Consider the following 26,372-nt stretch of genomic DNA (forward strand, 5'->3'; position numbering starts at 1 on the left):
ACTTCAAAAAGATCTCACAAAACTAAGTGATTGGGCAACAAAATGGCAAATGAAATTTAATGTGAATAAATGTAAAGTAATGCACAATGGAAAAAATAACCCCAACTATACATACAATATGATAGGGGCTAATTTAGCTACAACTAATCAGGAAAGAGATCTTGGAGTCATCGTGGATAGTTCTCTGAAGACGTCCACACAGTGTGCGGCGGCAGTCAAAAAAGCAAACAGGATGTTAGGAATCATTAAAAAGGGGATAGAGAATAAGACGGAGAATATCTTATTGCCCTTATATAAATCCATGGTACGCCCACATCTTGAATTCTGCGTACAGATGTGGTCTCCTCATCTCAAAAAAGATATACTGGCATTAGAAAAAGTTCAGAAAAGGGCAACTAAAATGATTAGGGGTTTGGAACGGGTCCCATATGAGGAGAGATTAAAGAGGCTAGGACTTTTCAGCTTGGAAAAGAGGAGACTAAGGGGGGATATGATAGAGGTATATAAAATCATGAGTGGTGTGGAGAAAGTGAATAAGGAAAAGTTATTTACTTGTTCCCATAATATAAGAAGTAGGGGCCACCAAATGAAATTAATGGGCAGCAGGTTTAAAACAAATAAAAGGAATTTCTTCTTCACACAGCACACAGTCAACCTGTGGAACTCCTTGCCTGAGGAGGTTGTGAAGGCTAGGACTATAACAGGGTTTAAAAGAGAACTAGATAAATTCATGGAGGTTAAGTCCATTAATGGCTATTAGTAAGGATGGGTAAGGAATGGTGTCCCTAGCCTCTGTCTGTCAGAGGGTGGAGATGGATGGCAGGAGAGAGATCACTTGATCATTACCTGTTAGGTTCACTCCCTCTGGGGCACCTGGCATTGGCCACTGTCAGTAGACAGGATACTGGGCTGGATGGACCTTTGGTCTGACCCAGTATGGCCATTCTTATGTTCTTATACTGAGGTAAAGAATAAGCTATGCATGGGCAGTATGCGCTGTTCAGGGGTTGGTTCCTACAAAGCGACCAAGCCAATCCCAAAACGTGTGATGCAATGTATAGTAAATGCAATGTAATGTGTAAATGTATATAAAGGAAGAGGCTTGCTGTGTAACTCTGGATGTGATATGCCATATACTCACCTCCTATGCTTGAGTCTGATCAACTCAGCATAGCTTTGCTGTGTGCCAAATAAAGGAACCTGAGTGATGAGACTGGAGTTGAACTGAATTGCTGGAAAAGTGAGTGGACGAGGTCTTGGGGGAACCCCAAGAGTGCTGTGTACAGTCTTATCCTTAATGGTGTAAGACATCTCAGTGTTATTCATTCTGTCGAGTTGGATGAGACTTTTAACCCTATGGCTCTGACCTTATTGCTCATGCAACATGTGATCTCACTGAAGGGATGGTCTCGAGGCAAAACTCACCATTTTAGGTCAGAAAAGATCTGCTGGGAAAAAAATCATTTTACCCAAAGATCAGTATTTCATTTAGTCCTGCCCATGCAATCTGACAGCATTTCCACTCCCCGGGTTCTTGGGTGGTTCCCTTCCCAGAGCTGAGAGCTTTGGCAGATTACCCGAGGAGCGGACAAAGCTGGGATTGCATGTTACATCTTAATAAAGGATGACAGGGCTGGATCTTCCTCCACCTTTGTAATGATTATTTACTGCCAACATGAAATCATCATTGCTTTAGGTGTCTCCAAATATAAACCTCATCACAGAGCAGAGCCAAAAAAAAAAAATGAAATAAATACCACCACCCAGATCTAGCCTTGCCAACTTTCTAATCACACAAAACCAAACACCCTAGCCCTGCCCCTTCCCCAAGTCCCTAGCCCCCGCTCACTACATTCCCCCTCCCTCGGTGGCTCGCTCTCCCCCACTCTCACTCACTGTCACTGGGCTGGGGCAGGGGTTTGGGGGGGGTGTGGGGAGGAGGGCTCCGGCTGAGGGTGCAGGCTCTAGAGTAGGGCTGGGGACAAAGGGTTCAGGGTGCAGGAGGGGGCTGTGGGTTGAGGGAGGGGATTGGGGTACAGGCTCTGGGATGGGGCCAGGGATGAGGGGTTTGGAGTGCAGGAGGGGGCTCCAGGCTGGTGGGTGGGGCAGAGGGGTTCAGGGTGTGGGAGGGGGCTCTGAGATGGGGCAGAGGGTTGGGGTGCAGAGGGGTGCAGGCTTTGTTTGGGGGTGCAGGCTCTGGGGTGGGGCCAGGGAGGAAGGGTTTGGGGTGCAGGACAAGGTTCCAGGCTGGGGCAGAGGGGTTCAGGCTGTAGGAGGAGGCTCTGGGCTGGGGGTTGGGGTGCAGGGGGAGTGAGGGCTCCATCTGGGAGTACAGGCTCTGGGGTGGGGCCAGGGATAAGGGGTTTAATATAGGGGGCTCTGGGTTTGGGGGCACTCAGGGCTGGGACAAGGATTTGGGGCTTAGGGTTGGGGCAGGGGCTTACCCCCGGCGGCTCCCAGTCAGCAGCGGGCTAAGTCAGGCTTTCTGCCCATTCTGACTCTGCGCTGTGCCCCAGAAGCGGACAGCAGGTCCGGCTCCTAGGTGGAGGCGTGGCAGGTTGCTCTGCATTCTGCTCTCGCCTGCAGGCACCACCCCCGCAGCTCCCATTGGCTACAGTTCCCAGCCAATGGGAGTGTGGAGCCAATGCTTGGGGGGGGTGTAACGCGTGGAGCCCCGTGGCTCCCCCACCAAGGAGCTAGACCTGCTGGCCACATCCGGGGTGCAGCGCATAGCAAGGACAGGTAGGGACTAGCCTGCCTTCGCTCCGCAACACTGCTGACCGGACTTTTAATGGCCCAGTTGGTAGCGCTGACTGGAGCCACAAGGGTCCCTTTTTAACTGGGTGTTCTGGTCAAAAACTGGACACCTGGTCACCATGCCCATATCCTGACCTACAGTCTATGGCAGTTCTTTAGAGGACCTGGGGGAAGAGGCTCAGAGAACTAGCAATGGAATATAGAGCCTTCCACTGTTTTTGCATCAAACACAAGCCAGCTAGGCCTTAAAATGGTTTCCATTAAATTGGCTTTTTTTTGGCCGTGTCATGGGGTCCCTGTAGCAGGGTGGCCACCCGCTCCTGCCCTGAAGGGCTGAGAACAGCCCTGGGGGAGGGCTGTGGTAGGGGAAAACCTGGGCTGATTGGGGAAGTAGCCACAGCTGGGCCATGCCCCAATCAGGCCACAGCTGGCCCTATAAGGAGCACAGGCAGTCTCTCTCTAGGTGCAGAGAGAGAAGGGCTTGACTGCCTGGGACTTGAGTAAAGTACTGGAGTAGAGCAGTGCTGGGGAATAGGGCAAGGGAGCCGGGGAGCTCCCACCTGGAAAACCCCCAGGCTGCAAGCCTAGCCAAAGGCCTGAAAAGGTACTGGGGTTGCAGGGGTACAGCCTGGGGGTAGGTGGAGGCAGCAGGTTCAAACCTCCCTTGCCAATGATGAGTGATATGGACTGCAGTCTGCCCCAGAGTGTGGGGGCTAGATGAGGACTGGCAGTGAACACTGAGGCAAGATGGGGATAGAGGGTGGGAATTCCCCTGGGAGGGGAGCCCAGAGAGAGGGGGTACTGCCAGGGGGCAGCACCCAAGGGAGAGGGGCACCAGGGTCCGGGAGGGACATGGGGCCAGCGACAGCAGGACAGTGACTTGCAGAGGGTGCTCCAACGGCTGGAATGCTAATTCCCTGGGAGACTAGCAGGGGGTGCCGCAGGGGTGAGTCCCACATCGCTACAGTCCCACTCATCATTAGGGTTCCTCCTCCTGGCTGCTCTGGGGATTAGCTTTTCCCAGATCTGCTGCTCATTCATGTGTCCTGCTGCGCCTCTCTCTCTCTCTCTGTGGCGTGGCCCTTCTGCCAGGTCATTATAGTCCTTTCACTCTTGTGGAGTATCAAAGTCTTTCCATAGCAACTGCATAGGTGCTGGAACTACGGGTGCTGGCGGTGCTTCCACATCCCCTGGCTTGAAGTGATTTCCATTATATGCAGGGTTCACAGATTGGTTCAATGGCTCTCAGCACCCCCACTAAACAAATTGTTCCAGCACCCTTGAGCAACTGTCTTTGTCAATCTTCTCATTCACTGCCCAGGTGGTGCCATTTCCCCTGTGGCTGGTATGGAAATCCAGGCCCAGTCTGTAGGCCGGGTTCCAGATCAGGGATCCTCCAATCAGTAGATGAGACCTGTATGATCTTAAGCCTTGCTGCCATTTTCCTGAGCCTTTTCCTACAGCCTCTCCCCTAGGTTTCCCTCCTTCCCTCTCTAATGTCCAGAGAGTGGATGCAGGCTCCCTCACTGCAGCCCCTTTCTGCTGCCAACCTCCTGGTTTTATCACAGCCCTGCCTGTTACTTCTCAGCTGGGCTCTATTCCCAATCAGGGGCTGCTTATCCAGCCTAATTCCCCTCAGCTGTGGCCTATCAAGTTAACTGGCCTCCTTCTCATCATTAATCCTTTCAAGCCTAATGTGGAGTGAACATCCCACCACGCACTGTCCCCCTCAAGACTGCATCCCTCGGAGGTATGGATGCCTTCTCCCCTAGTGTTGCCAGAGCTGGGTCTGCAGGTCATCCCGCTCCTGCTCCAAGTCGCCCACCATGAGAAGCAGTTTACCCTTCTCCTCCATGGTGTCTTCAAACTTTTCCTTCTAGAATTGAATGTCCTCTATAGCTTCGTGTAAAGCCTTCTCAGTTGCCACCAATTTCTGTTGTAGCACCTTTCCTTGTCGGGTAGGCTCTCCCAGCATTCTGTCTCTCAGGGTCTGGGTTCCTACTGTTTTTAGTCTATTCTTTGTATTTGTCCCAGCATCCCTCACTCTTATCTTTGCAGGACCCCTTCTCATCTCTGGTTCTTCATTACCGCATCAGCATTCTCTACCGCACCTGTGCCCATGGTGCGCTCCACTAATGTTTTGTTCTGGTTCCTAGTCAGGACCCTCCCCTTCCCTGGGCCACAGTTGGGTTACTTGTGAGGGCAATGCCTCCTCTCATGTCCTTAGGGAAAATGGTACTCTAGGCAAACTTGGATTTTGGTGCCTTGGCCCCTGTGGCCACAGCGCGCGCGCACACACACACGCACACACACACACACACACACACACACACACACACACACACACACACACACACACACACACACACACACACACACACACACACACACACACACACACACACACACACACAACAGATCAGGGAGAAGGCAGCACCTATCTTCACACAGGTCTCATGATGAGTGAATGGGCAGAAAAGGTAAGGCTGAGAGTGCACTGAATGCATAAAGGTTAAATAGGGTTTTGTTTGCCAGCAGTGGCTGTCTTTTAAAAGTGATGAAGGAAAGCATCCATTTGGGGAGGGGGAAATGATGACATTTTAAATGTTAGACAGCTGCAGAGAATCCTATGTGCATCCTTCTACTGCTAGCAAAGAGGGGAAACAGCAGCAGCCTTAGGGATGAATAGATGGGAGTCGGATGCATGATATATGTAGAGAGAGTTAGCTGGCTCTCTAGAGGGGGTGGAGAAACAGGTTAGTTTGAGGTACTAATGTGTATGTCATGCTGTCTGGAGTGGCTTACAGCTGTGAGTGCCAGCCTCAGGGCAGACTGTCAAAAGGCAGGGTAGAAACCCCAAACTGGTTGCAGGGCCGCCCAGAGAATTCAGGGGGCCTGGGGCAAAGCAATTTTGGGGGCCCCTGCCATAAAAAAAGTTGCAATACTATAGTAACAGGTATTTGGAAATGTAAAAAATAACCAGTGAAATATATTCAAAAATTTATTTTTAATAATTTGAAAATACACAAAATACATTTAAAAACATTAAATGCTTTAATGATATGTATACATTTGTAATTACATAATGGGCTGTCGCTGGGTGATGGTGATGGTTGGTGCCAATGGGCTGTCGCTGCCTGGGGGTGGCGCTACTGTTGCCCAGGGCTGGGTGGGGAGCTGGGCTCTGGGTTGGGGGGTGCCTGGCTCAGAGGGGCTGGGCTCGGAGCTGGGGGTCAGGGCTGGGGGGAGAATGGGGTTGGGATGTGCCTAGCTCAGAGGGGCTGGGGTCAGGGCTGGGGTGGTGGGGGAGGATGGGGTAGGGATGTGCCCAGCTCAGAGGGGCTGGGCTCGGAGCTGGGGGTCAGGGGATGCCCGGCTCAGAGGGGCTGGGCTCGAAGCTGGGGGTCAGGGCTGGAGGGGGTGGGGTCGGGGGGTGCCCAGCTCAGAGGGGCTGGGCTCAGAGCTGGGGGTCAGGGCTCAGAGGGGCTGGGCTCGGAGCTGGAGGTTGGGGGGTGCCTGGCTCAGAGGGGCTGGACTCAGAGCTTGGGGTTGGGGGGTGCCCGGCTCAGAGGGGCTTTCCATGCCGCTTACCCCCGCCTCCTCCCTCTCCCAGAGCCTCAGCAAGCCACGTCCAGGAGCTCCTGCTGCTAGGCCTGCCGGAGCTCACAGCCTTACCATGTGGCTCCGAGCAGGAGGACCTCAGGCCCTGCCCGAGCCACGCCGCTGCAGCGCTGTCCAGGGCTGCTCCTGGACGCGGTGCGCTGAGGCGCCGGGGGATGGGGGAAGGCGGAGGCGGGGGGGAGCCTCCAACAGTCTCGTGGGGACCCCTGCGGGGCCCGGTGCAAATTTCCCCACGTGCCCCCCACTGGGCGGCCCTGACAAGTTGTATGTTCTGTAATTGGATTTCATCAACCCAGTAACAAGTGTGAACTCCTAAAGCACTATAAATACATCAGAGGGATAAATAACTCCTCTCCCTCCCTGGTATTTAAGTTAAGTGCAATGTGGACACAAGAACAAATGGTTATAAACTGTCCATCAACAAGTTTAGACTCAAAATTAGGCAAAGGTTTCTAACCATCAGAGGAGTGAAGTTCTGGAACAGCCTTCCAAGGGGAGCACTGGGTGCAGAAACCTAACTGGCTTCAAGACTGAGCTTGATAACTTTCTGGAGGGGATGGTATGATGGGACTGCCTACAATGACATATGCCTATCGGCAACTGCCAGTAGAAAAATCCCCAACGCCCAGAGACGGGATACTAGATTAGGAGGGCTCTGAGTTACTATGGAAAATTCTTTCCCGGGTATCTGCCCCAAGGGTCTTGCCCACATGCTCAGGGTCTAACTGCTTACCATATTTGGGACTAGGAAGGAATTTTCCCCCGGGTCAGCTTATCAGAGACTCTTGGGGCTTTTCGTCTTCCTCTGCAGCATGGGTCACAGCTCACTTGCAGGTTTAAACTAGCGTAAATGATGGATTCCCTGTAACTTAATGTCTTTAAACCATGATTTGAGGACTTTAGCGACTCAGCCAGAGGTTGTGGGTCTATTTCAGGAGTGGGTGGGTGAGGTTCTGTGGCCTACAATGTGTAGGAGGTCAGACTAGATGATCACAATGGTCTCTTCTGACCTTAAAGTCTATGAGTCTATAACAGTCTTACCATGGAGTCACAGATAGACTGGAATGCCCAGGGGGATGATGTTGCCACCCAGGTAAATTGGACTATGTGATAGATGGTCACTTTACACCAAAAATCACTACAGTATTCAGGTTACTCCTAGTCCCAATCACTTACCACAGGTCATTTGTACTCAGATCTGAAATCAAAGACAATGCCTGTAGCCAAGCCTGTAATAAACTAATTCAAGATTTATTAACTAAGAAAAGAGAATTATTTATAAGGGTAAAACAGACATACAAGAGTTTACAGTCTTAGATTTAGAAAGGTAATATAAGTTTCTATAATAAGCATCTCTATATGTCCTTTAGGGCTGACTCATGCCAAGCAACGTTGGGATCTCTTGCTTATGTCTGGAAATCTTTGCCCCTCAGAGTCCAGACAGTATAAAAGATCCAGTTTCTCCTTGTCAGGGATTTTTATCCCCGCTACCTCGGAATCCAAGCTGATGGGATGAGCGATCCTGCATGCAACCACTTCATTGTGGGGGAGGGAGGGAAGCAATCAACAAAGTCTTTGTTCCACAATGGCCCATTTGGATTCAATAGTCCTTCCTGATGGGCAGGAGATAACACCTCTTGTGGTAAACTAATATTTCACACTTGGTAATTCTTCTCCCCTGACTGTGGGGAATTTACAGTCTTAAACATTTTTATATTTAAACACTACCTTATAATATGGGATACAGAAAATATTATAACTAGGATTAATACATGCAGCATCCTACAAGCATTCTGTAGTCTAAACGCGTAGTTATAACTCTAATATCTATTTTGATACTGCTAACCCACAGGTAAGACAGATTGGTTTCCAGCTATGCATTTGTAAGAGTTCAATGAGGCCTAGGGACCTTAGAATGAGCTGGCACCTGGTGTGCCAGTGTCACATTGTAAACCTGGCTTCTCTGGGAATTCACACCCTCGATTTGCCAGATCAAGTGTCGTATGTGTTAGAAAACTATATTAAATTGCTCTCAGAAGACTGCATCTTGTACATGGGAGAAAGGGGAGAGAGGTGGAAGAAAGGAATCTATTTGAATAGATGAAAGATAAGAGCTGAAATTATTTAAGATAAAATGCAATAAGAAAGATGTATGAGCCATTATTACAGCAGTCCCTGGGAGTGACCTCTGGAGTTCAAATAGCAAAACACTCTGTGTAATAATTCACTGTTTAAACATTCCCACAACATTCCAAAAAAATTGCAACATTCCAATTCCATTCATCTCAGTCCAAGGTAATTTTTTTTTTAAATCTGAGCAACTTTCATTCAGCCATCTTGAGGTATAATATCGTAAAAATAATACATGTATTATAGTGTTATTTATTATTTTATAGACGCTATAAGTATGATAAATGCATCACAGGGAAAACACAGAAGACAGTCCTGAGAAATTTACCAACTCAGGTCTCAAATCTGCAAACATTTATGTACATGCTTAACTTTATGCAAGTCCAATTTATTTAAATGTTTGCAGGATTAGGGACTACCTGGGGATCTTGGCAGCCGAGTGAGGATAAAATATACTTCAAAAAGGGAAGGGATGAGAGTTATTCCAGAGATGCATTAGTGCAAATGAGACCAGAAACGTACCAACTATTTCCCAGTCTGATCACAAATTCATTTTTTCATAGATAACTAAAATATGGCAGAAAGTTCAAATCTGGCATGCAAACAGACCTCACTAAGGCTAAGAGGTTGTCTGATTTCAGGTAGCATGTATCAGGTTAGTTCCTCTTTAAAATGAATGTAGATTTCATTAGTGTGGCCTGGGAATGGAGCTCATTGTTGGAGAACCTGTAGAAAAGTGAGTTTTGAGGGAGGGTGCATGATACACAGGATGGGGGAGGACATTCCAGGTGCATTAGACACATTATCTGGGGAAGGGATTTAAAGAGAACATGTCTCTGTGAGTTTTGAGGAGATTTAAATGTACTTGTCTCTGGAGTGCTCCGAAAGTAGCATCTTCTGTTGACCCATGTTTAACTACCCAGCTCTCCAGGAGAGGAGTTTTACATGTCTTTTGCAACACCTTAGACACAGATTCATTGTGGCTGAAAGGAACCACCTAGAAGCAGCTACAAAGACATTCTTTGCAAGAAGGTTCTAAACTTTACCATAACTACTTGCCTAAGCATCTTTTACATATTAGTGCATGAAGGTACAGATTCACACAAAGAAGATTGGCTTTCTCTACAATTACACTGGTCTACAATTTTTGAGAAGCCGTCTGCTTCAGAGATAAAATGTGCTATTTATTATGTATTTTGATGTGCTGAATTCAAATTTGACAATTAAAACAACTGATTGGCTACTGTTTCTAAGATATTTAAGTTTTTACATTTTATGTCTATGTATATTGTGTAGATAGTAGAGTTTGAATCATAAATTGTAAACATAGGTCTTTTCTTGTGTTTGTGGTTGCTTTACATGATAATATTTCACCTGTCCTGTTTATGTAACACTTTAAAAATCAGCAAAAGGGTTATAGAAATAAAATTTATTATGAAACAAAAAGGCAAAAAACTATTATGTACATTGTTTAGTCCTATTCAGTGTCTACTCGGCGCTTCTTGGCTTGTCTCTTGTATTCATTAAATGGAGCATCTCTTGTCACTGTCCAGCAATAGTCTGCAAACATTGATGGGCTCCATTTGCCCTGATAGCGTTTCTCCATTGTTGCAATGTCCTGGTGAAATCGCTCGCCATGCTCGTCGCTCACTGCTCCGCAGTTCGGTGGAAAAAAATCTAGATGAGAATGCAAAAAATTTATCTTTAGTGACATGTTGCAACCAAGGCTTTTGTATGCCTTGAGGAGGTTTTCCACCAAACAACCTGTAGTTATCTGCCTTGTTATTTCCAAGAAAATGTATTGCCACTAACTGGAAGGCTTTCCATGCCGTCTTTTCCTTGCCACGCAGTGCATGGTCAAATGCATCATCTCGAAGAAGTTCACGAATCTGAGGACCAACAAAGACACCTTCCTTTATCTTAGCTTCACTTAACCTTGGAAATTTTCCATGGAGGTACTTGAAAGCTGCTTGTGTTTTGTCAATGGCCTTGACAAAGTTCTTCATCAGACCCAGCTTGATGTGTAAGGGTGGTAACAAAATCTTCCTTGATTCAACAAGTAGTGGATGCTGAACACTTTTCCTCCCAGACTCCAATGACTGTCGGAGTGGCCAATCTTTCTTTATGTAGTGGGAATCTCTTGCACGACTATCCCATTCGCAGAGAAAACAGCAGTACTTTGTGTATCCAGTCTGTAGACCAAGCAAGAGAGCAACAACCTTCAAATCGCCACAAAGCTGCCACTGATGTTGGTCATAGTTTATGCACCTCAAAAGTTGTTTCATGTTGTCATAGGTTTCCTTCATATGGACTGCATGACCAACTGGAATTGATGGCAAAACATTGCCATTATGCAGTAAAACAGCTTTAAGACTCGTCTTCGATGAATCAATGAACAGTCTCCACTCATCTGGATCGGGAACGATGTTGAGGGCTGCCATCACACCATCGATGTTGTTGCAGGCTACAAGATCACCTTCCATGAAGCAGAATGGGACAAGATCCTTTTGACGGTCACGGAACATGGAAACCCTAACATCACCTGCCAGGAGATTCCACTGCTGTAGTCGGAGCCCAACAGCTCTGCCTTACTCTTGGGTAGTTCCAAATCCCTGACAAGGTCATTCAGTTCACCTTGTGTTATGAGGTGTGGTTCAGAGGAGGATGGGAGAAAATGTGGGTCCTGTGACCCTGATGGTTCAGGAGCAGAAGTTTCATCCTCTTCCTCGTCTGACTCAAGTGAGAATGATTCTGGTGCATCAGGAACCTGTAGTCCTTCTCCGTGGGGTACTGGGCGTATAGCTGATGGAATGTTTGGATAATGCATAGTCCACTTTTTCTTCTTTGACACACCTTTCCCAACTGGAGGCACCATGCAGAAGTAACAATTGCTGGTTTGATCTGTTGGCTCTCTCCAAGTCATTGGCACTGCAAAAGGCATAGATTTCCTTTTCCTGTTCAACGACTGGCGAAGATTTGTTGCACAAGTGTTTGCAGCATATGTGTGGGGCCCACCTCTTGTCCTGATCTCCAATTTTGCAGCCAAAATAAAGGTGATAGGCTTTCTTAACCATAGTGGTTATACTGCGCTTTTGTGATGCAAAAGTCACTTCACCACAAACATAGCAGAAGTTATCTGCACTGTTCACACAAGTACGAGGCATCTCTGCTCACTTTGGCTAAACAGAAATGTGTCCCTTTGCAAAATCAAACACTGACAAATAAGACGGCACGACACTGTATGATTTCTAGAGCTGATATAGGGCAATTTGTTCAGCAGAGTGATGTAAGCTTCGTTATGATTGCATCATCCATGACTTCTAGGAATAACATGATGCAATTCATATCATGTATGACGCAATACCAGCTTCAGATTGCATCATTCATTGTTTTGCCTAAAAAGCAAGTACTGTCCAAACCCAGTCATAGATTTATTCATAGATCCAGTCAAAGATGTATTTTAGTCATTTCTGGTTGAAATGGAGATCCCTTCCCTTTATAACTCACTTATCCTCCGCCATTCCCAAGTCAAGGGTCGTATATACTGACCCAATAGCATATCTTGAAAACTAGAGCCAATCAACAATTTTAAGCATCATTTTCGTTCTCAGTGACCCAGAATTAGTAAAGTTTGACTACATTTATTTCAGAAGCATTTTGGCTGTAGAGCAGTGTTACAGGTAAACAGTTTCCCTACATCTATATGTATGTGCACATACATGTATATTATAACAGTCCTAGGGAGATTTTGCACTCCTCATATTGGGTCAAGAAGATTCTACCACTCTGCTCTGCTAGCTCACATAAAAAACAGCAAGGCTCTTAAAGAGGAAGAGCTCTTATTTAAACTGAAATGGTCCAAAGGGAAAGTTGCTGCCTGCAACAGCACATTGATAAAGTGATTACAGAAATCTGACCACAGCTGAACGAATGTTATTAAAACCATTACCTGCTGGAACTGATTAGTGTACGGGCGAGGTGCTAGAAATAAAACACAAGAGCATTATTATCCAAAAATGTGCATGCTGTTCCTTAACAGCTCTTAAGTCTGTAGAGTACCTCCCATGTTTAAAAGTCTTGAGCCTGAGATCACACAGGAGCGCTCTGCACCAACATGTATCTGGTCACACGCATCTAGAACCATCTGCAGAACCACCACTCTCATTAGGGTGACAACTTGTGCTACTGACAGGCTGAATTCCTAGATGTCAGCCCTCACTGAAGCCCACACAAGATTTTGACCAGTAGCTATTAAAAATACTGAAGGAAAACACTGACATCCTCAATGAAAGAATGGGCTGATCTTTATTAAGAATTAATATACACAGTCTGTGGGCTTCCATGCAAATGGATGCAATTGAACAAAGATCTTTAGTTAACATTTCATCTCAGATTGATCTCAAGTAAGCCACCTGTCAACTTGTTTTTTCCCCACCCATGTCTCTCCCTGGACACAGGATTAGAAAGCAAGAAAGCCCAGTCATTGGCATAGCAGTGATTCTATAAAGATACTGGAGTGAGAGCACACAGTCAAGATGGCTTGGAATGAAGAACTTGCTGCTGCTGCTCTTGAAGAGACTTGGAATCCTCCCATGGACGGGGCCCTCTGACGTTCTTCCAGTCATCAAAGTCAGAGCTTTTCAGTTTCTATAAACAGTAACAAACATAAAGCTATGTTAGGGCATGAGTGCAGTGCTTTAAATAGAGTTCTTCCAAATGTGCTTGTTTCCTATATCACAACTGTAACATCATCCACTGGCTGATTAACTTTCACCCAGGACCAAATGATATTCTATAGGAGAAAAAAAAATCGACAGACAGGAGAAAGAACAGAGAAATATATTAATTGCAATGACTGTAGCTGTAACTGCTCCTCAATATCTAGGGAAGAGCGAGCCATCGGACAAGGCAGAAAAGGTTCTCTTCTTTACTTTTTCTTTTTTTTTTTTTTTTAAACTATCCTATTTTTCAGGTCAGCCCTTTGACTGCAGGAATTTCTAGTGTCGAGGTATAGAAAGATGCCAAAGAACAACCAAAACCTGGCTTTTGCAGAAGGAACTACTCTTGTGAGAGGTACGGGAGGGAAGACAATGTCTGATCATTGGTGCCCAGAGGTATTCTGCCTGTGCAGGGCAGATGGCCTCAAGGGAGTTTGAATCAGCATGATCCCCTTCACTCCATACTACTTTGATATAAAAGAGAGGAATGCACGGCCTTCCAGAATGTGCTTCCTAATTCCAGAAGCCACAAATGGGAGATGGGGCTATAGCCATGTTCCCAACCCGCTTACCCATGTCCCCCTTTGGGGTGAGGAATACACTGCAGGGCTTGTCTATATGGTGTGTTAGTCCACACTGAGGGGTGTCCATTAGCGTGTTACACACTAATTGGCCCATGTGGACCCTGTTGGCATGCACTAAAAGCTTCTTAGTGCGCGTTAATCTGTTTGAAATGGGACGATATGAGCCGTGGTCAGATTTCTGTAATCACTTTTAGTGCATGCTAGCAGAGTCCACGGGGGCCAGTTAGTGCGCAACACACTGTCATAGAAATTCCTGTCCATTCCAGCTGAGGAATAAGGAGAGACGGGCACAGCTAATCAAGCAAGGAGCCCCAGGAGGGGCGATCCATTTATTTCAATTGCAATTGGGTTCGAGCTCATAAGTCAGCAAGAACAAAGAAAACACTTACACCGAAGCATTATATGCAGTTGCTTATGATAATCTATCGCTCTATGATTGGCCAAAATATGCTATCATTACCATACATAATTAGCAAGCTACATGTATCTGCCCCTCTTATGACCCCTTATTGTTCATCTACTTGCTCCCTCCTTGCGTTATTTTGCAAACCAAGCACTTAGTTATCTACAGGACGCAGGCACAGAAAGTTCCATTGTCTCCAGGTTTGGAGTTTGGCTACATTTCCTCTTGAAGGAACTTCCTGAGTTAAGACAACCTATAGCTGATATTTTCCCTTCTTCTTTCTCCCATGTGTACGTGACAAATTTGCCCCTTGGCAGTTAAGTAGAATAATTTTATATCAACACTAGTGCACACTAGAATTTACACCCCTCTAATGCAGACTAATACATTGTGGAGACAGGCCCGGGGTGTGTTAAGTGGCCAAACAGCCTAGCATTAAACAATGTCTAGATTTCCCACATAGGTGCTCTGGGGAGTAGACAGGATCTTTCCCCACCCCCCCTCTAGCACCCCTGTTCAAGGGCATCCACAACTGGATTCTTCATGCATTTCTGTGACTGGGTAAAAAGAAGAAATACCCTCCTGCCCTCCCCTGCAATGTACTGCTGTTGCAGAAGGCAAAGGGATGCTGAGATTCCCCCAGGAGTATGGCTGTAGCAACACACAAGACAGCATTTTGGCACAGGACGTTGCAGTTCTTGCTATAGAGAAGCTAGAGAACCTTTGCAGACTATTTTTTAAAGCCTCTCCAGTTCCCATGTCAAAGAACTACAATAGTAAAAGACAAAAGCTAAGAGAGTTTCTGTATCCAATGCATTTTAGTGCAAAGTTTAATTTCAATGCAGTTACTGAAAACAAGCTGGAAGCAAACTCCGCTGACTCTTCCTTTAGTTTAATGCACTCAGATAGTGGAGAAGTAGCTGCTTATCGCAAGTTTTCTCCTTGACCATCTACTTTAGTTTGTTACTTCCCCTGCTCTCCACCTCCCATTCTCCACACTTTATTCTTGAGATAGCACATTCTGAACCAAGTCCCACAGTGGTATAAGCAGGCACCTCTCCCACTGACGACAATGTGAGTTCTGCTTGTTTACACCAGGCCAAAATTTGACCCATCTCTTCACAGTGCAGCTAGTTGAGAAATGGAAGTCCCATTTCCCACTAGGCACAGACTCTCTCTAGTCAGTAAGTTCCTAAATTTGGAGCTTCACATCTGCTAACCAGCAGACCTGTGAGGGAGTTTGCACCATCATCCCAAAGGTTCACACTGATGGGACAAGGGGGCATTCCGAGTGTTACCGAAGTGGAGAAGATTGTATATTATTAATAATTAAGGCTAAGATTTTGTCATGGTTATTTTTAGTAAAATTTATGAACTGGTCACGGGCAATAAACAAAAATTCATGGAAGCCATGTCCTGTCTGTGACTTTTGCTGCTGCAGCTCCATGGTTTCCCCCACCATTGTGGTGGTTGGGAGCTGTGGGGTTCCCCCTCCACCCACAGCGGCTGGGAGCTGCAGGGTGACCATATTTCCCAAAGCGAAAACGGAACACCCCAGCTGCTTGCCCGAGGTGTCCCCCTCCTGCCGCACAAGGCTGTTGCCTGTTGCTGGAACCCTGAGGTGGGCCCCCTCAGGAGTCTGTCACCTCTCACTGGAACTTTGCAGGGGGCCTCCTATGGCTTGTCACCAGAACCCTGCCCAGGGCCCCACTGGCTGTCAGCTCCGGAGTCCTGCAGCCCTGAGGCTGAAGCAGAGAATGTCACAGAGGTCTCTGGGAGTCACGGATTCTGTGATTTCCATGACCTCCGTGACATAAACATAGCCTTATTAATGATACATATTGTAGTGGGACCCAACCCCCGCCTCAGGATCCAGGCCTCACTGCAATAGGCACTTTACAAATACACCAGAAGACACTACCCTTACCCTACAGCGCTTGCATTCTAATTTGCCTACTGTCAATAGGGATGACAAACAATGAGGGACTTGAAAAAGGGTCAAGGAAAATTTGGCAGCTGTAACAGGACAGGCCTGCTGTTGTTAGTTCATGTTATGCAAAACCTTCATGACACTTCTACAACTTGAAGAAATCTCAATGAGATTAGTCAGATTTCAAAATAAATTAAGCAAGATCCCACAGAAAACACTTGTGCACGCATATACATTCACCAGACTTTTGATATGAGGTAGCAGCAGCTGAATTTTTCATACAGTGGAGTGAGTTAGCATAAGCACTTCCTGAAAACTGTCCTTGCTACTTTATTCAAATTGTGATTAACCAGCCTTTCATTTCCACTGGAAGAAATCGGAACTGACTAGGGAGGAGGAGGAGGAGAGGGAGTTTAGGGAAGGTGCCCCATCATCCCATGCGTCAGCAGCCATCACTTGGATTACAAGAGACCGAATTTAACACCTGACTCAAACGGAAGATTCAAAGAAAATAGACTGCAAAGAACCTTGTGCTTTACAAAGGGAAAGCATTCTGACTTTATAAAACACATATACAATGCAGCTGTAAGTTTAGATTCTCTACCCACAATGCCTGCTCTAGAAATGTTCAGAGATATTTTCAATAAGCAGTTACTGAAAGTGAAATATATTCAGTGAAATTTACAGTATCTGAAGAGACTAGCTAAGGGACCAACACAAGCAGAATACCTAATAGAGGATAGTCTTTAACTAAAGGTCATACTCAATTGTACTGGAAACCTTAGGAAGGCTTTGAAGGGGTCACTCTCAAGACAAAGGGTTACTTACAGCACAGGGTGTTTCAAATATGTACAGTATCTAAGGAAATGAAAACAAGAAAATATTTCAGTAGTCTTTGTTCCAAATTTAGTGGTATCAGGGTTCCTGAAAAAGACATTATGAATTACATAATGAATGACTTAACATACAAGGGATGAGTATAGTCAGAGTAAATAAGTAGATGAAACTATACAATTGATGAGGTCTACTAACTGAGTTTATCCTTGTCAGTTAAAATTAAGGAGTTATAAATCTAATCAATGCACAGAGAAACCATACATTTGTTTGTTCAGGTGTTACATTCATGAACATCATTAATAGCTTGTCACATTCACAATAAAGAGTTTATTTGATGCCTCACTGCAAGTCTAGGGAGAGTAGCTTCCTAAGGACACATGGCAGAATCTGCAACTATTATTAAGGCTGCGATTTGGTCACGGAGGTCAAGGAATCCAGGACTTCCAAAGACATGCGGCAGGGCGGATCCACCGCTTCTGGCCACCGTGGGCAGCAAGAGGGACCCCCGCTGCTCCCAGCTCCCGTGGGCAGCAGGGGGGACCTGGTGGCAGGGGGAATCCCCACCGTTCCCATGGACTGCGGGAGGCAGAGGGGATCCACGGAGTTCCCGGCCACCAGGGGTAGCAAGAGGGACCCCCGCCGCTCCCAGCAGCAGGCAGGATTTCCGCTGCCATGGGCAGCAAAAGGGACCCAGGCAGTTCACAGCTGCAGTGGGAGGGGACCCTGGAGCTCCCAGCCCTTCCCCTCCCAGCTGCCCAGGCTACCCATTTTCTCATGGGTATTTTTAGTAAAAGTCAGAGACAGGTCACGGGCTTCCGTGAATTTTTCATTATTGCCCCGACCTGTCCGGGACTTTTACTAAAAAAAATATCCGTGACAATAACGTAGCCTTAACTATTATCAGTCTAGAAGGGACATGTATCCAATCAGTTATACTTTCAGAACAGCCAAGTTATACAATTTCCCAAATCTGATTATGTCATAAAAGTTTTAAAAAGAAAAGGGGTCCTTTTTTATTCAGGTAAAGGTAAGAAGGAACATCAGCTATGAAAATGGACCTGAAAAAAGTCCTGATTCTCTACGGCTTAGCACCTGTAGTTATTTACATCTGTGCAAAGTGTGGGTACAACTCTACTAAACCAGAACTCTCCACTCACTCACTCCCACTGGTGAGAGCCTTTCACACCCACTTTGTACAGAGGTAAATGACTGCGCCAGTGCTGGGCAATTTGGCCTTCAACTGTTACTGTGCTATTTTTATTTTTCTTAAATAAGCCTGACAACCCTGAAGAGTTAAGTCCTCTTTCTGTCCACTGAATAGGAACAGCACAGGCAGCGGCATTACAAGCTTCCCTCAGACTGGCACACAACCATGTAGCAGGACCACATCTTTGGGTGAGAGGGTAGCTCAACCCCCAAGTTCACTCAGTCTTTGGCTTTTCTGCTGAGTATGCTAATTAGTGCTAGCTGTGATGTGGACACCTGTCCATTAGGACCAGGACTGAGATCCCCTAATTTCACAGAAGTACCACATACAAATGGCAAACTACTTTCAGCCACTCCCAACTTGAGATCTATACAAACTGGCTGTCTAGAGGTGAAAGGCTTTCTACTCTGCTACCAATCCCCTGCACTATTCAATCCACTAAACAGTCAATCACTGAAGGAGATTTAACCAGATCAGATTGACATCCCTTTTGCTACTTGTCTCAAATAGCCCAAAGAATACTGAAAATTAATTGTTTAAAGTTAGAGCAATGTAGTACATCAAACCTACTGATTCTCTTTCTAAATCAGCTAAAAGAACAGGAGTACTTGTGGCACCTTAGAGACTAACAAATTTATTAGAGCATAAGCTTTCATGGGCTACAGCCCACTTCTTCGGATGCATCGAAAGCTTATGCTCTAATAAATTTGTTAGTCTCTAAGGTGCCACAAGTACTCCTGTTCTTTTTGCGGATACAGACTAACATGGCTGCTACTCTGAAATAAACCAGCTAAAAATGCCTCTTAAAAGTCTTTGGCTGACAAGCTGTAACTAGAAGAAAGCTGCAGCTCTGTGAGTAGCTGGTGTGGCTAAACAAGCATTCAGCTGCTCACTACACATTTTGCTTTTATAAGACTCCTGTTAAGCAGGTTTCAATATTAGGGATACTGGATGGTATAAGGGACAGGAAGTGGCCTAGGGAATCATTCATTCCCAGCTCACTGGTTCAAATCTGGTCCAGACTGATGGTGTTTGAAAATCATTACCCTGTGAGTTTGGGTATATGTTGTCCGTAGAGGGCAAGCCTCCACACCACAAAGAGCAAACTGAAGTCAATAAAAATTCATTTGGCCCTGGGAGCTCTCAGCACCTCTGAAAAATCAGGCCAAGTTATTTCAAGTTGGCCACCAAAATCAGTGGTCATTTACAACTGTGACTATAGTGTCTCTGTGCTTCACTATCTCACCTGTAAAAACGAGACAATAAAAACTTGCCTCTCTGAGAAGGGTGTTAGGAGGCTTACTTCATTAGGCTTGTGAGGTGCTCAGATACTTTGGTGATAAGCACCCCAGAAATGCCTATACATAACAAATCAAAAGGGGCAATTACTGCCTGTCACTATGGTAACTGGCATGTAAAATTTCAGATAAAGATGGAAAGATTACAAAGAGAGGAGCATCTTCACAGTTAAAAGGAGCAGGGAAGAGAACTGCATCAAATCAGCTCGGTACGTGTTAGAGCAACAAATTACTTCCGGGGCTATAGCGCGTGTAATGAAAGACCCTATTCTAACGTATAGATGTAGGGGGACAGAGTTAAAATGGGTGTTTAAAATCTCCACCTTATTGCACTAATGAAGCTCTGTTTTTGCAGGAAATCTTTCACAAGGCACTCTCTTTGCTCTTTTTATTTTCCTTAGAAAAGTTTGCTGCCACATTTGTTTAGTGATTTAAGGGTTATCACTTTGTATTTAATTATTATCTGTGATTAATCCTGCTCAGGCTGGAAAGCTGCATGGAGTAATTCTTTTTAACCAGAGGGTGTTTCTTTGTAGTTTTATGTTATTCATGTATAATGCAAGTTGACAAGGGCTGAAGAAGTTGAGAGAAAAGAGAATGCAAAGTCTGAAGTAAGGTTTTTATTTAGTGAAGGAAAGAATGGTTGTGGGATTGGAGCACAGGATTTAGACCTGGATCCACAAAGGAACTTAGGCAGCGTGACGCTAAGCGTTACAGCATTTCTAGGTGAGGCACCTTGAAAATTACTGGAACAACACTGCAATCCACAGAGCCCGAGTTAGGTGCTTATGCTCCCTAGACAATGAATGAAAAGAGATGGATGCCTAAGAATGTGATCCACAAAAGACAGCACACTAGGCAGAGAGCCAGCTCAGATAGCCAGTGGAAGATGCTGATGGGAGATAATTAAAGAGTTATTGGAGCAGGGGGACTGGACCCCTGGGTCACCCACCTCCGAAATGGGGTCCACCAGGTTACAAAGTCATTCTTGCACTCTCCGGCTGAGCGTTACAGCACTGTGACTAATTATATGCCACACAGAACAGCTTTGACAGGCGAGACTGAGGGAGCCCTACATAAGAATATCCCCCAGCTCAGTGGTTAGAGCACTTGCCTGTTCAAATCCTTTCTTCCTCACATTCCGGGTGAGTGATCTAACTACTGAGCTAAAAGTTATAAGGTGGGCACCATGACCACTTCTTTCCCTGGCCTCCAATTCTGAATGGAACCCAAGCCAGTGGACAGCCTCTCAGCATGCTTACCAGATTGGGCCAATGAGTGCATTAGGTGCTCCTCTGCCTATCTTCCCCTGGTTCATAAATTGCAGTGGGTCTTAGATAGGAGATAGGGAACTGGGCACCTAGAAGGAAGCAGCAGTGCACATATCCAGAGGCACAAACTTACGGGAACTTTTACCCTGAACATTTAGATACTAAGTGAGTTTAGGCACCTACAGGGTTCAGTGAGACTTTTGTGGATTGTGATGGAGCCTAATACTGGGACTTAGGTGCCTTAGTCTGGGGTTTAAGCACCTAACTAATTTAGCATCCAAGAGATCTGGGTTCTCTTCTCAGCTCTGCTGAAGACTTATGGTAAAATCCTGATGATACTGAGGGCAATGGGAGTTTTGCCATTAACTCCAATGGGACAGGATCTCACTCTCGGCACATGAGCTTGGGTATGTCACTTAGGCCCAGATCCTCAAAAGGGTTTAGGCTCCTAACTTCTATTGAAATCAGTGGAAATTAAGAGCCTGAATTTGACAATCTGTGCCTTATTATCTCTGTGCATGAATTTCTCCATTTTTCAAATAGGGGCAGTACATCCCTCCTTCACAGGAGTGTGTAAAGCTTAGTTAATATTTGTAAATTGCTTTGAGAGCCTTGGATGGACGGTAGTATGGAGATCCAAATTATTTAACAGCCAGAGTATTTAATGCACTCAGTAATCTGTGGGGTTACATAGCCTTTCCATTTTTAAACTAACCCCACACTGTATTGGCCAGAGGTTTCACCTCCTACACCCCAGAGGGCCCCAGAATACACGCACACAGCAGGAGATCAGCAGTGACAGAAGGCCATTCCTGTATTGCTTTTGGTTCAGAGAATTCACAAGCTCCAGTAATAAAGCCGACAGAACTTGGCCATTTAGTTCTACATTATCTTCTTTCCTTAAACAAAAAATCTGGAAAATTAAAAGCAAAATAGTAGTATTAACACAATGTTAAGTCTGCAAGAACAAGCACTGAAAATTCAGTGAGTTCCAACCTTAACTAGGCCAGGATGCATATATGTAATATTTTCTGTTCCTCTTTCACTTGTTTATGGGAGGTTAGCATATTAAGATACAAGACCTTAGAAATGCTCAGAAAGAGACCGAAGTATTGCTCTTTGTCTCTGAGATGTGCCATAAAATTTACAGCAGGTGCACCGGGGCTAAGGAATTTCTTTACTTTTGAGTGCTTAATCTTGCCATCTTAATATTGTATTAAAACTTTTAGAAGTAAATCCTAGCCAATATTTTACTACTTTAAAGGGCCCCCTTCCAGCAGAACCAGCAGGGCAGACATTTGAGAGGTGTTCTCTTTCTGCCTGGAGTCCACCTCCATGGGTACTCTCTATGCATCTATGTGCCGTGAGATCTGGGGTGGGGTCAGCCAAAGTGTGAGGCTCCCCTGCTGTGCAGCTTCTCTGGTCTTTCCCCATCCCGCATACACTGCAGGATGAGCACGGTAGGAGAATGGGGGCTAGGGGCATAGTCCAATTGTATGGATGGAGTACAATCTGCAGAGCACCTCAGGTCCTTCTCCTGGACCTAGGTGGGGAGAGGAATACAGATTCCTCCAGCACTTCCCTCTATAGCGGTCCCCTGCAGTCAGCTGAATTTGTCAGGGTGGGCACGAGGGAGAAGACCTGCTCCTTTATCTTGCTTTGACTGTAAGCAATTTGAGGCAGTGACCATCTTTTCATTGTGTGTGTACAATGCCTAGCACAATGAGTCCCAATCCCTGATCTCCCAGCACTGATGCAATACAAATAATTAACTAAAAAACACTCTTTCAAATTTATATACTAAAAACAGAAGATGTACTACTAGGGAGGAAGAAGAAAGGGAAACATTTCACATATGAGTGCTACCAGGAGGTTTATCCTCTGAAAATTTTTGTAATATAAAAGTTTCCAGGGGCTTCTGGCAAGTGGAAGGGAAGGGCTGAGATGCATGTCAAGGAGTGAGCCAAGGAGCCACCATAGCAAGAGGTGATTACCTGCCAAACTAATACATGATGGGGGCATCCCTAAAAACTGTCATGTCAGAATAGCAGACGTGTTAGTCCTCCTGTTCTTTATGTCAGAATACAGGCTCCCATAAGACAAGGCTCAAGGAACAGATCTCGAATATAGCTAGGGCCCTTCATTTTCAGTTTTTATTTTAATTTTCCCCAGGAATTTATTAGTGTTCATTACCACAACAACAAAAGCAGGTAAAAAATCAGTACAAAAAACTATTAATTTTTTGGGGTAAATATCGGGGTTTATTTTGATGGACGGAAAGACGGGGAAAAAAGTATTCAGTAAATTAATGCTTTGAATTCCATTCGATCAATGTGGTTTGCTACAGAACTCAAAACACAATGCCCCCTCTGAGTTTATGAAAACAATGTATCTCTAATCCCCAAATAAAACTTTTCATTTGATTAAACAGTTTACTGTTGTAGACTTAAAACTATTAGCCTATAAATATTTACATTTTATAATTGGGCCACACCATTTGCAGCACATACACTCAACTCCAGCCTTGTCTCCTGTGTGTTTTTTAAAAACTTTCAAATACTTCCGGTGTTCTGAAACGTACTCTGATACAGATTTTTGTTTTCTTCCCATTTTAGTGTGTCAAATCTTTAAACCGTTATCTGATAAAAGCTTGAAATGTGTACGTGGTGGGCGTGAGATTCATTAGTATGTTCAGATGTGCATGCACTTCAGACTTTGCGTGTGCCTGCTTGTTTATTGTGTGTATAGACTAATACATAGCCTTACTTCAACAGGCAGCTTTGCATATACACCCAGACTAATTATTATCATAATACATCTATCTCATGCAATATGTATTTTCCTAATAAAACAAGTTATTTTTTATATATTTGAATAATACAAAAGTAGGCTGAAAATCAGAAAAAAAATGAATACTACTTTTTGTAAAACCCCAGAATTTTTTTGGTAAAAATCGGTTTAAACTGAAAACAAAGGGGCTTAAATATAGCCTACATTTAGGCTTTAAGAGCTTTGAAAAGAAAAAATTAAAAAACCCACGTAGCAAATATAACTTAGAAACTAATTCACCCCTCTATATTTGTAAACTGCACTTTCCATTTCTCAGATGTTACTGTTTATAGACCAGCTGTTGGTTTAGGCAGTGCTCACACTGAGTCTTTTTAGTTAGCTCTCTGTCTCTTATCCACACTCTCCTGCAGATTTTCCACTCATCTCTTCCAGGAGCTTGCTAGACAATTTATAGTCCCAAAACAGAAAGGTTTTGTCTCTGTTAGTAATTCTGATTTTGGCCGGATGCAACACAGCAGCTTCAATTCCTCCAGCTATAAATTATTTCTTCAGTGATGCCAATGCCCACCTTTTGCTTTGTGTTTCTGAGCAAATGCCTGGGAAAAAAATATAAAATAAATCTGAACCATTCCATGCCACCTCTTGTTTCTTCATTTTGGCTAAAATTCTGTTTTTTTATTTGATAAGGCTGGTAACACTGCTCCCTTTCCCCCAGGACGTTCTTTTTTCAGGCAGATTTCTGGGTGGCACCCTCAAGCTGTGCAGGATGTAGAATAAGTAAATAAAATAAAATAAAATAAAATAAATAAATATTGCTTGCAAATAAATTGTACCTTTCTTTCTGAGGGATCCAAAAGGATACTGCAATCACTTCACCTTTGTAGACACATCTGGGATGGAACCAGGCAGCCATTTAACTCTATACAAAAATTGGAGCTATAGAGGGAATTTAGGAAGGAAGAATGCAATTACCTAAAGTGGAATTTGGTCAAGTGATAGTGGTTACAGTCCCTTTTGTTAGAAAAGGGGGTCAGGACTTTGGGGTGGGGAGTTATGACACAGCTGTAAAATGGCACTTTTAGCAGCACAGTGCACCTGAGCACGACACTGAGACACTGGCTCTGTACTGACCCAGGGGAGCGTGCTATGGACTATATCACCAACTACTGTACACTTCCTGAAGCACCTTGACTTACCACAACAGTTTCCCAACCTAAGCACTAACCAGGCCCAACCCTTATGAATGAACGAACTCACAGAACATTCAATTCCCATAGTAAGTGGGATTAATTTGTGTGTGTTGCGGAGCGGGGCGGAACCCTGCACGATCCACTCCCCTCATCAGCAACTGGGATTCCCTACAACTGAATGCTCTTACTAACTACTTTATACTCCCATATTCCTAATTGTCACTATAAAGTACAACGTCTTTTTCATCAAAAATATAATCAGTGTTGTGATGGGTTGGATCACAGAAACCCCCTTGGGACTGCCATCTAATGTGCTGAGACTACTTCTAACCTGTTTTCCCTGCCAGCTTGGGACTCCAGAACCTTGCCAGTTTGAGCCAGACATGCTAGCTTGTTACAAACTCAGACCAGGTCCCTCAAAAGCTGCAGGCTAAACTGAAAACAGGTTAAGAAGTGTTCCTGTCTCCAAAACTCAGACACCCAGCTCCCAATGGGATCCAAACCCTAAATAAATCCATTTTACCCTGTATAAAGCTTTATACAGAGTAAACTCATAAACTGTTCGCCCTCTATAACATTGATAGAGAGCTATGCACAGCTGTTTCCCCCCCAGGTATTCATACTCTGGGTTAATTAATAAGTAAAAAAGTGACTTTATTAAATACAAAAAGTAGGATTTAAGTGGTTCCAAGTAATAACAGACAGAACAAAGTGAATTACCAAGCAAAATAAAATAAAACACGCAAGTCTAAACCTAATACAGTAAGAAGCTGAATACAGATAAAATCTCACCCTCAGATGTTCCAATAAGCCTCTTTTACAGAATAGCCTCCTTCTAGTCTGGGTCCAGCAATCACTCACACTCCCATGGTTACTGTCCTTTGTTCCAGTTTCTATTAGTCTCTCCACCCCCAAAAGATACCTATCTATTGAGCCAGCTGAAGACAAAAGGGAGGGGTCTCTCAGGGGCTTAAATAGACTCTCTTGTGGGTGGAGACCCCCTTCTCTCTCCTATGCAAAATCCAGCTCCAAGATGGAGTTTTGGAGTCACTTGGGTGAGTCACATGTCCATGCATGACTCAGTTTTTACAGGCAGCAGCCATTGCCCGCATGCTATCTTGAATGGCTCCAGGAAGACTTATGTGGATTGGAGTCTTCCAAGATCCATTGTCAGTTAAGTGTTTCTTGATTGGGCACTTAATTTGCACATTCCTTTCTCAAGAAGCGGACCAAATGCTTTACTAAGGCTACTTAAATAAGTACACAGCCAATATTCATAACTTTGAATACGAAAAAAACACATGCATACAAATAGGATGAATATATTCAGTAGATCAGAACCTTTACAGAAATATGTTACATGGCATATGTAGCATAAAACACATTCCAGTTCTGTCATCTACACATTCGTAAGCATATTTCCATAAAGAATTATGTGGTGCTACGTCACAAGTGTTATTTCCTATAGTCTGGTTTTCACACACTTGAATTGTTGCCTCATCTTTTTCCATCTACTCCTCCACATGTGTCATATCCATTTGGGAAGACAATTTCTCCTTTCCCCATACAAGAATAGGGAAGGAATTAAACGTGCATTTTAATACTAACATCTGTCACATTGTGATTCCACTGATTA

General features: G+C 44.8%; 1 protein-coding gene across 9 annotated transcripts in view; it reads right to left on the minus strand.

The window, feature by feature from the left end:
- Window positions 1–7,608: 7,608 nt before the first annotated feature.
- Window positions 7,609–26,372, minus strand: part of LOC103306399 (cytochrome c oxidase assembly protein COX16 homolog, mitochondrial) — a 77,195-nt gene continuing 58,431 nt past the window's right edge. For 2 of the 9 annotated variants that reach the window (XM_065592970.1, XM_065592969.1), the window contains 2 exons: window positions 24,380–24,482; window positions 7,609–13,155 (listed from right to left, as the gene is read on the minus strand). In XM_065592970.1, the coding sequence (XP_065449042.1) occupies window positions 10,032–11,033 (1,002 nt within the window). In that variant the 5' untranslated portion in view covers window positions 11,034–13,155; window positions 24,380–24,482 and the 3' untranslated portion in view covers window positions 7,609–10,031. Of the gene's footprint in view, window positions 13,156–16,971; window positions 17,068–24,379; window positions 24,483–26,372 lie in introns of all 9 variants that reach the window. The other 7 variants (XM_024109228.3, XM_008172551.4, XM_065592971.1 and 4 more) reach the window with 6 other exon arrangements.

Source organism: Chrysemys picta, chromosome 4 (assembly GCF_011386835.1).
Source record: "Chrysemys picta bellii isolate R12L10 chromosome 4, ASM1138683v2, whole genome shotgun sequence".
Lineage (NCBI taxonomy): Eukaryota > Metazoa > Chordata > Testudines > Emydidae > Chrysemys > Chrysemys picta.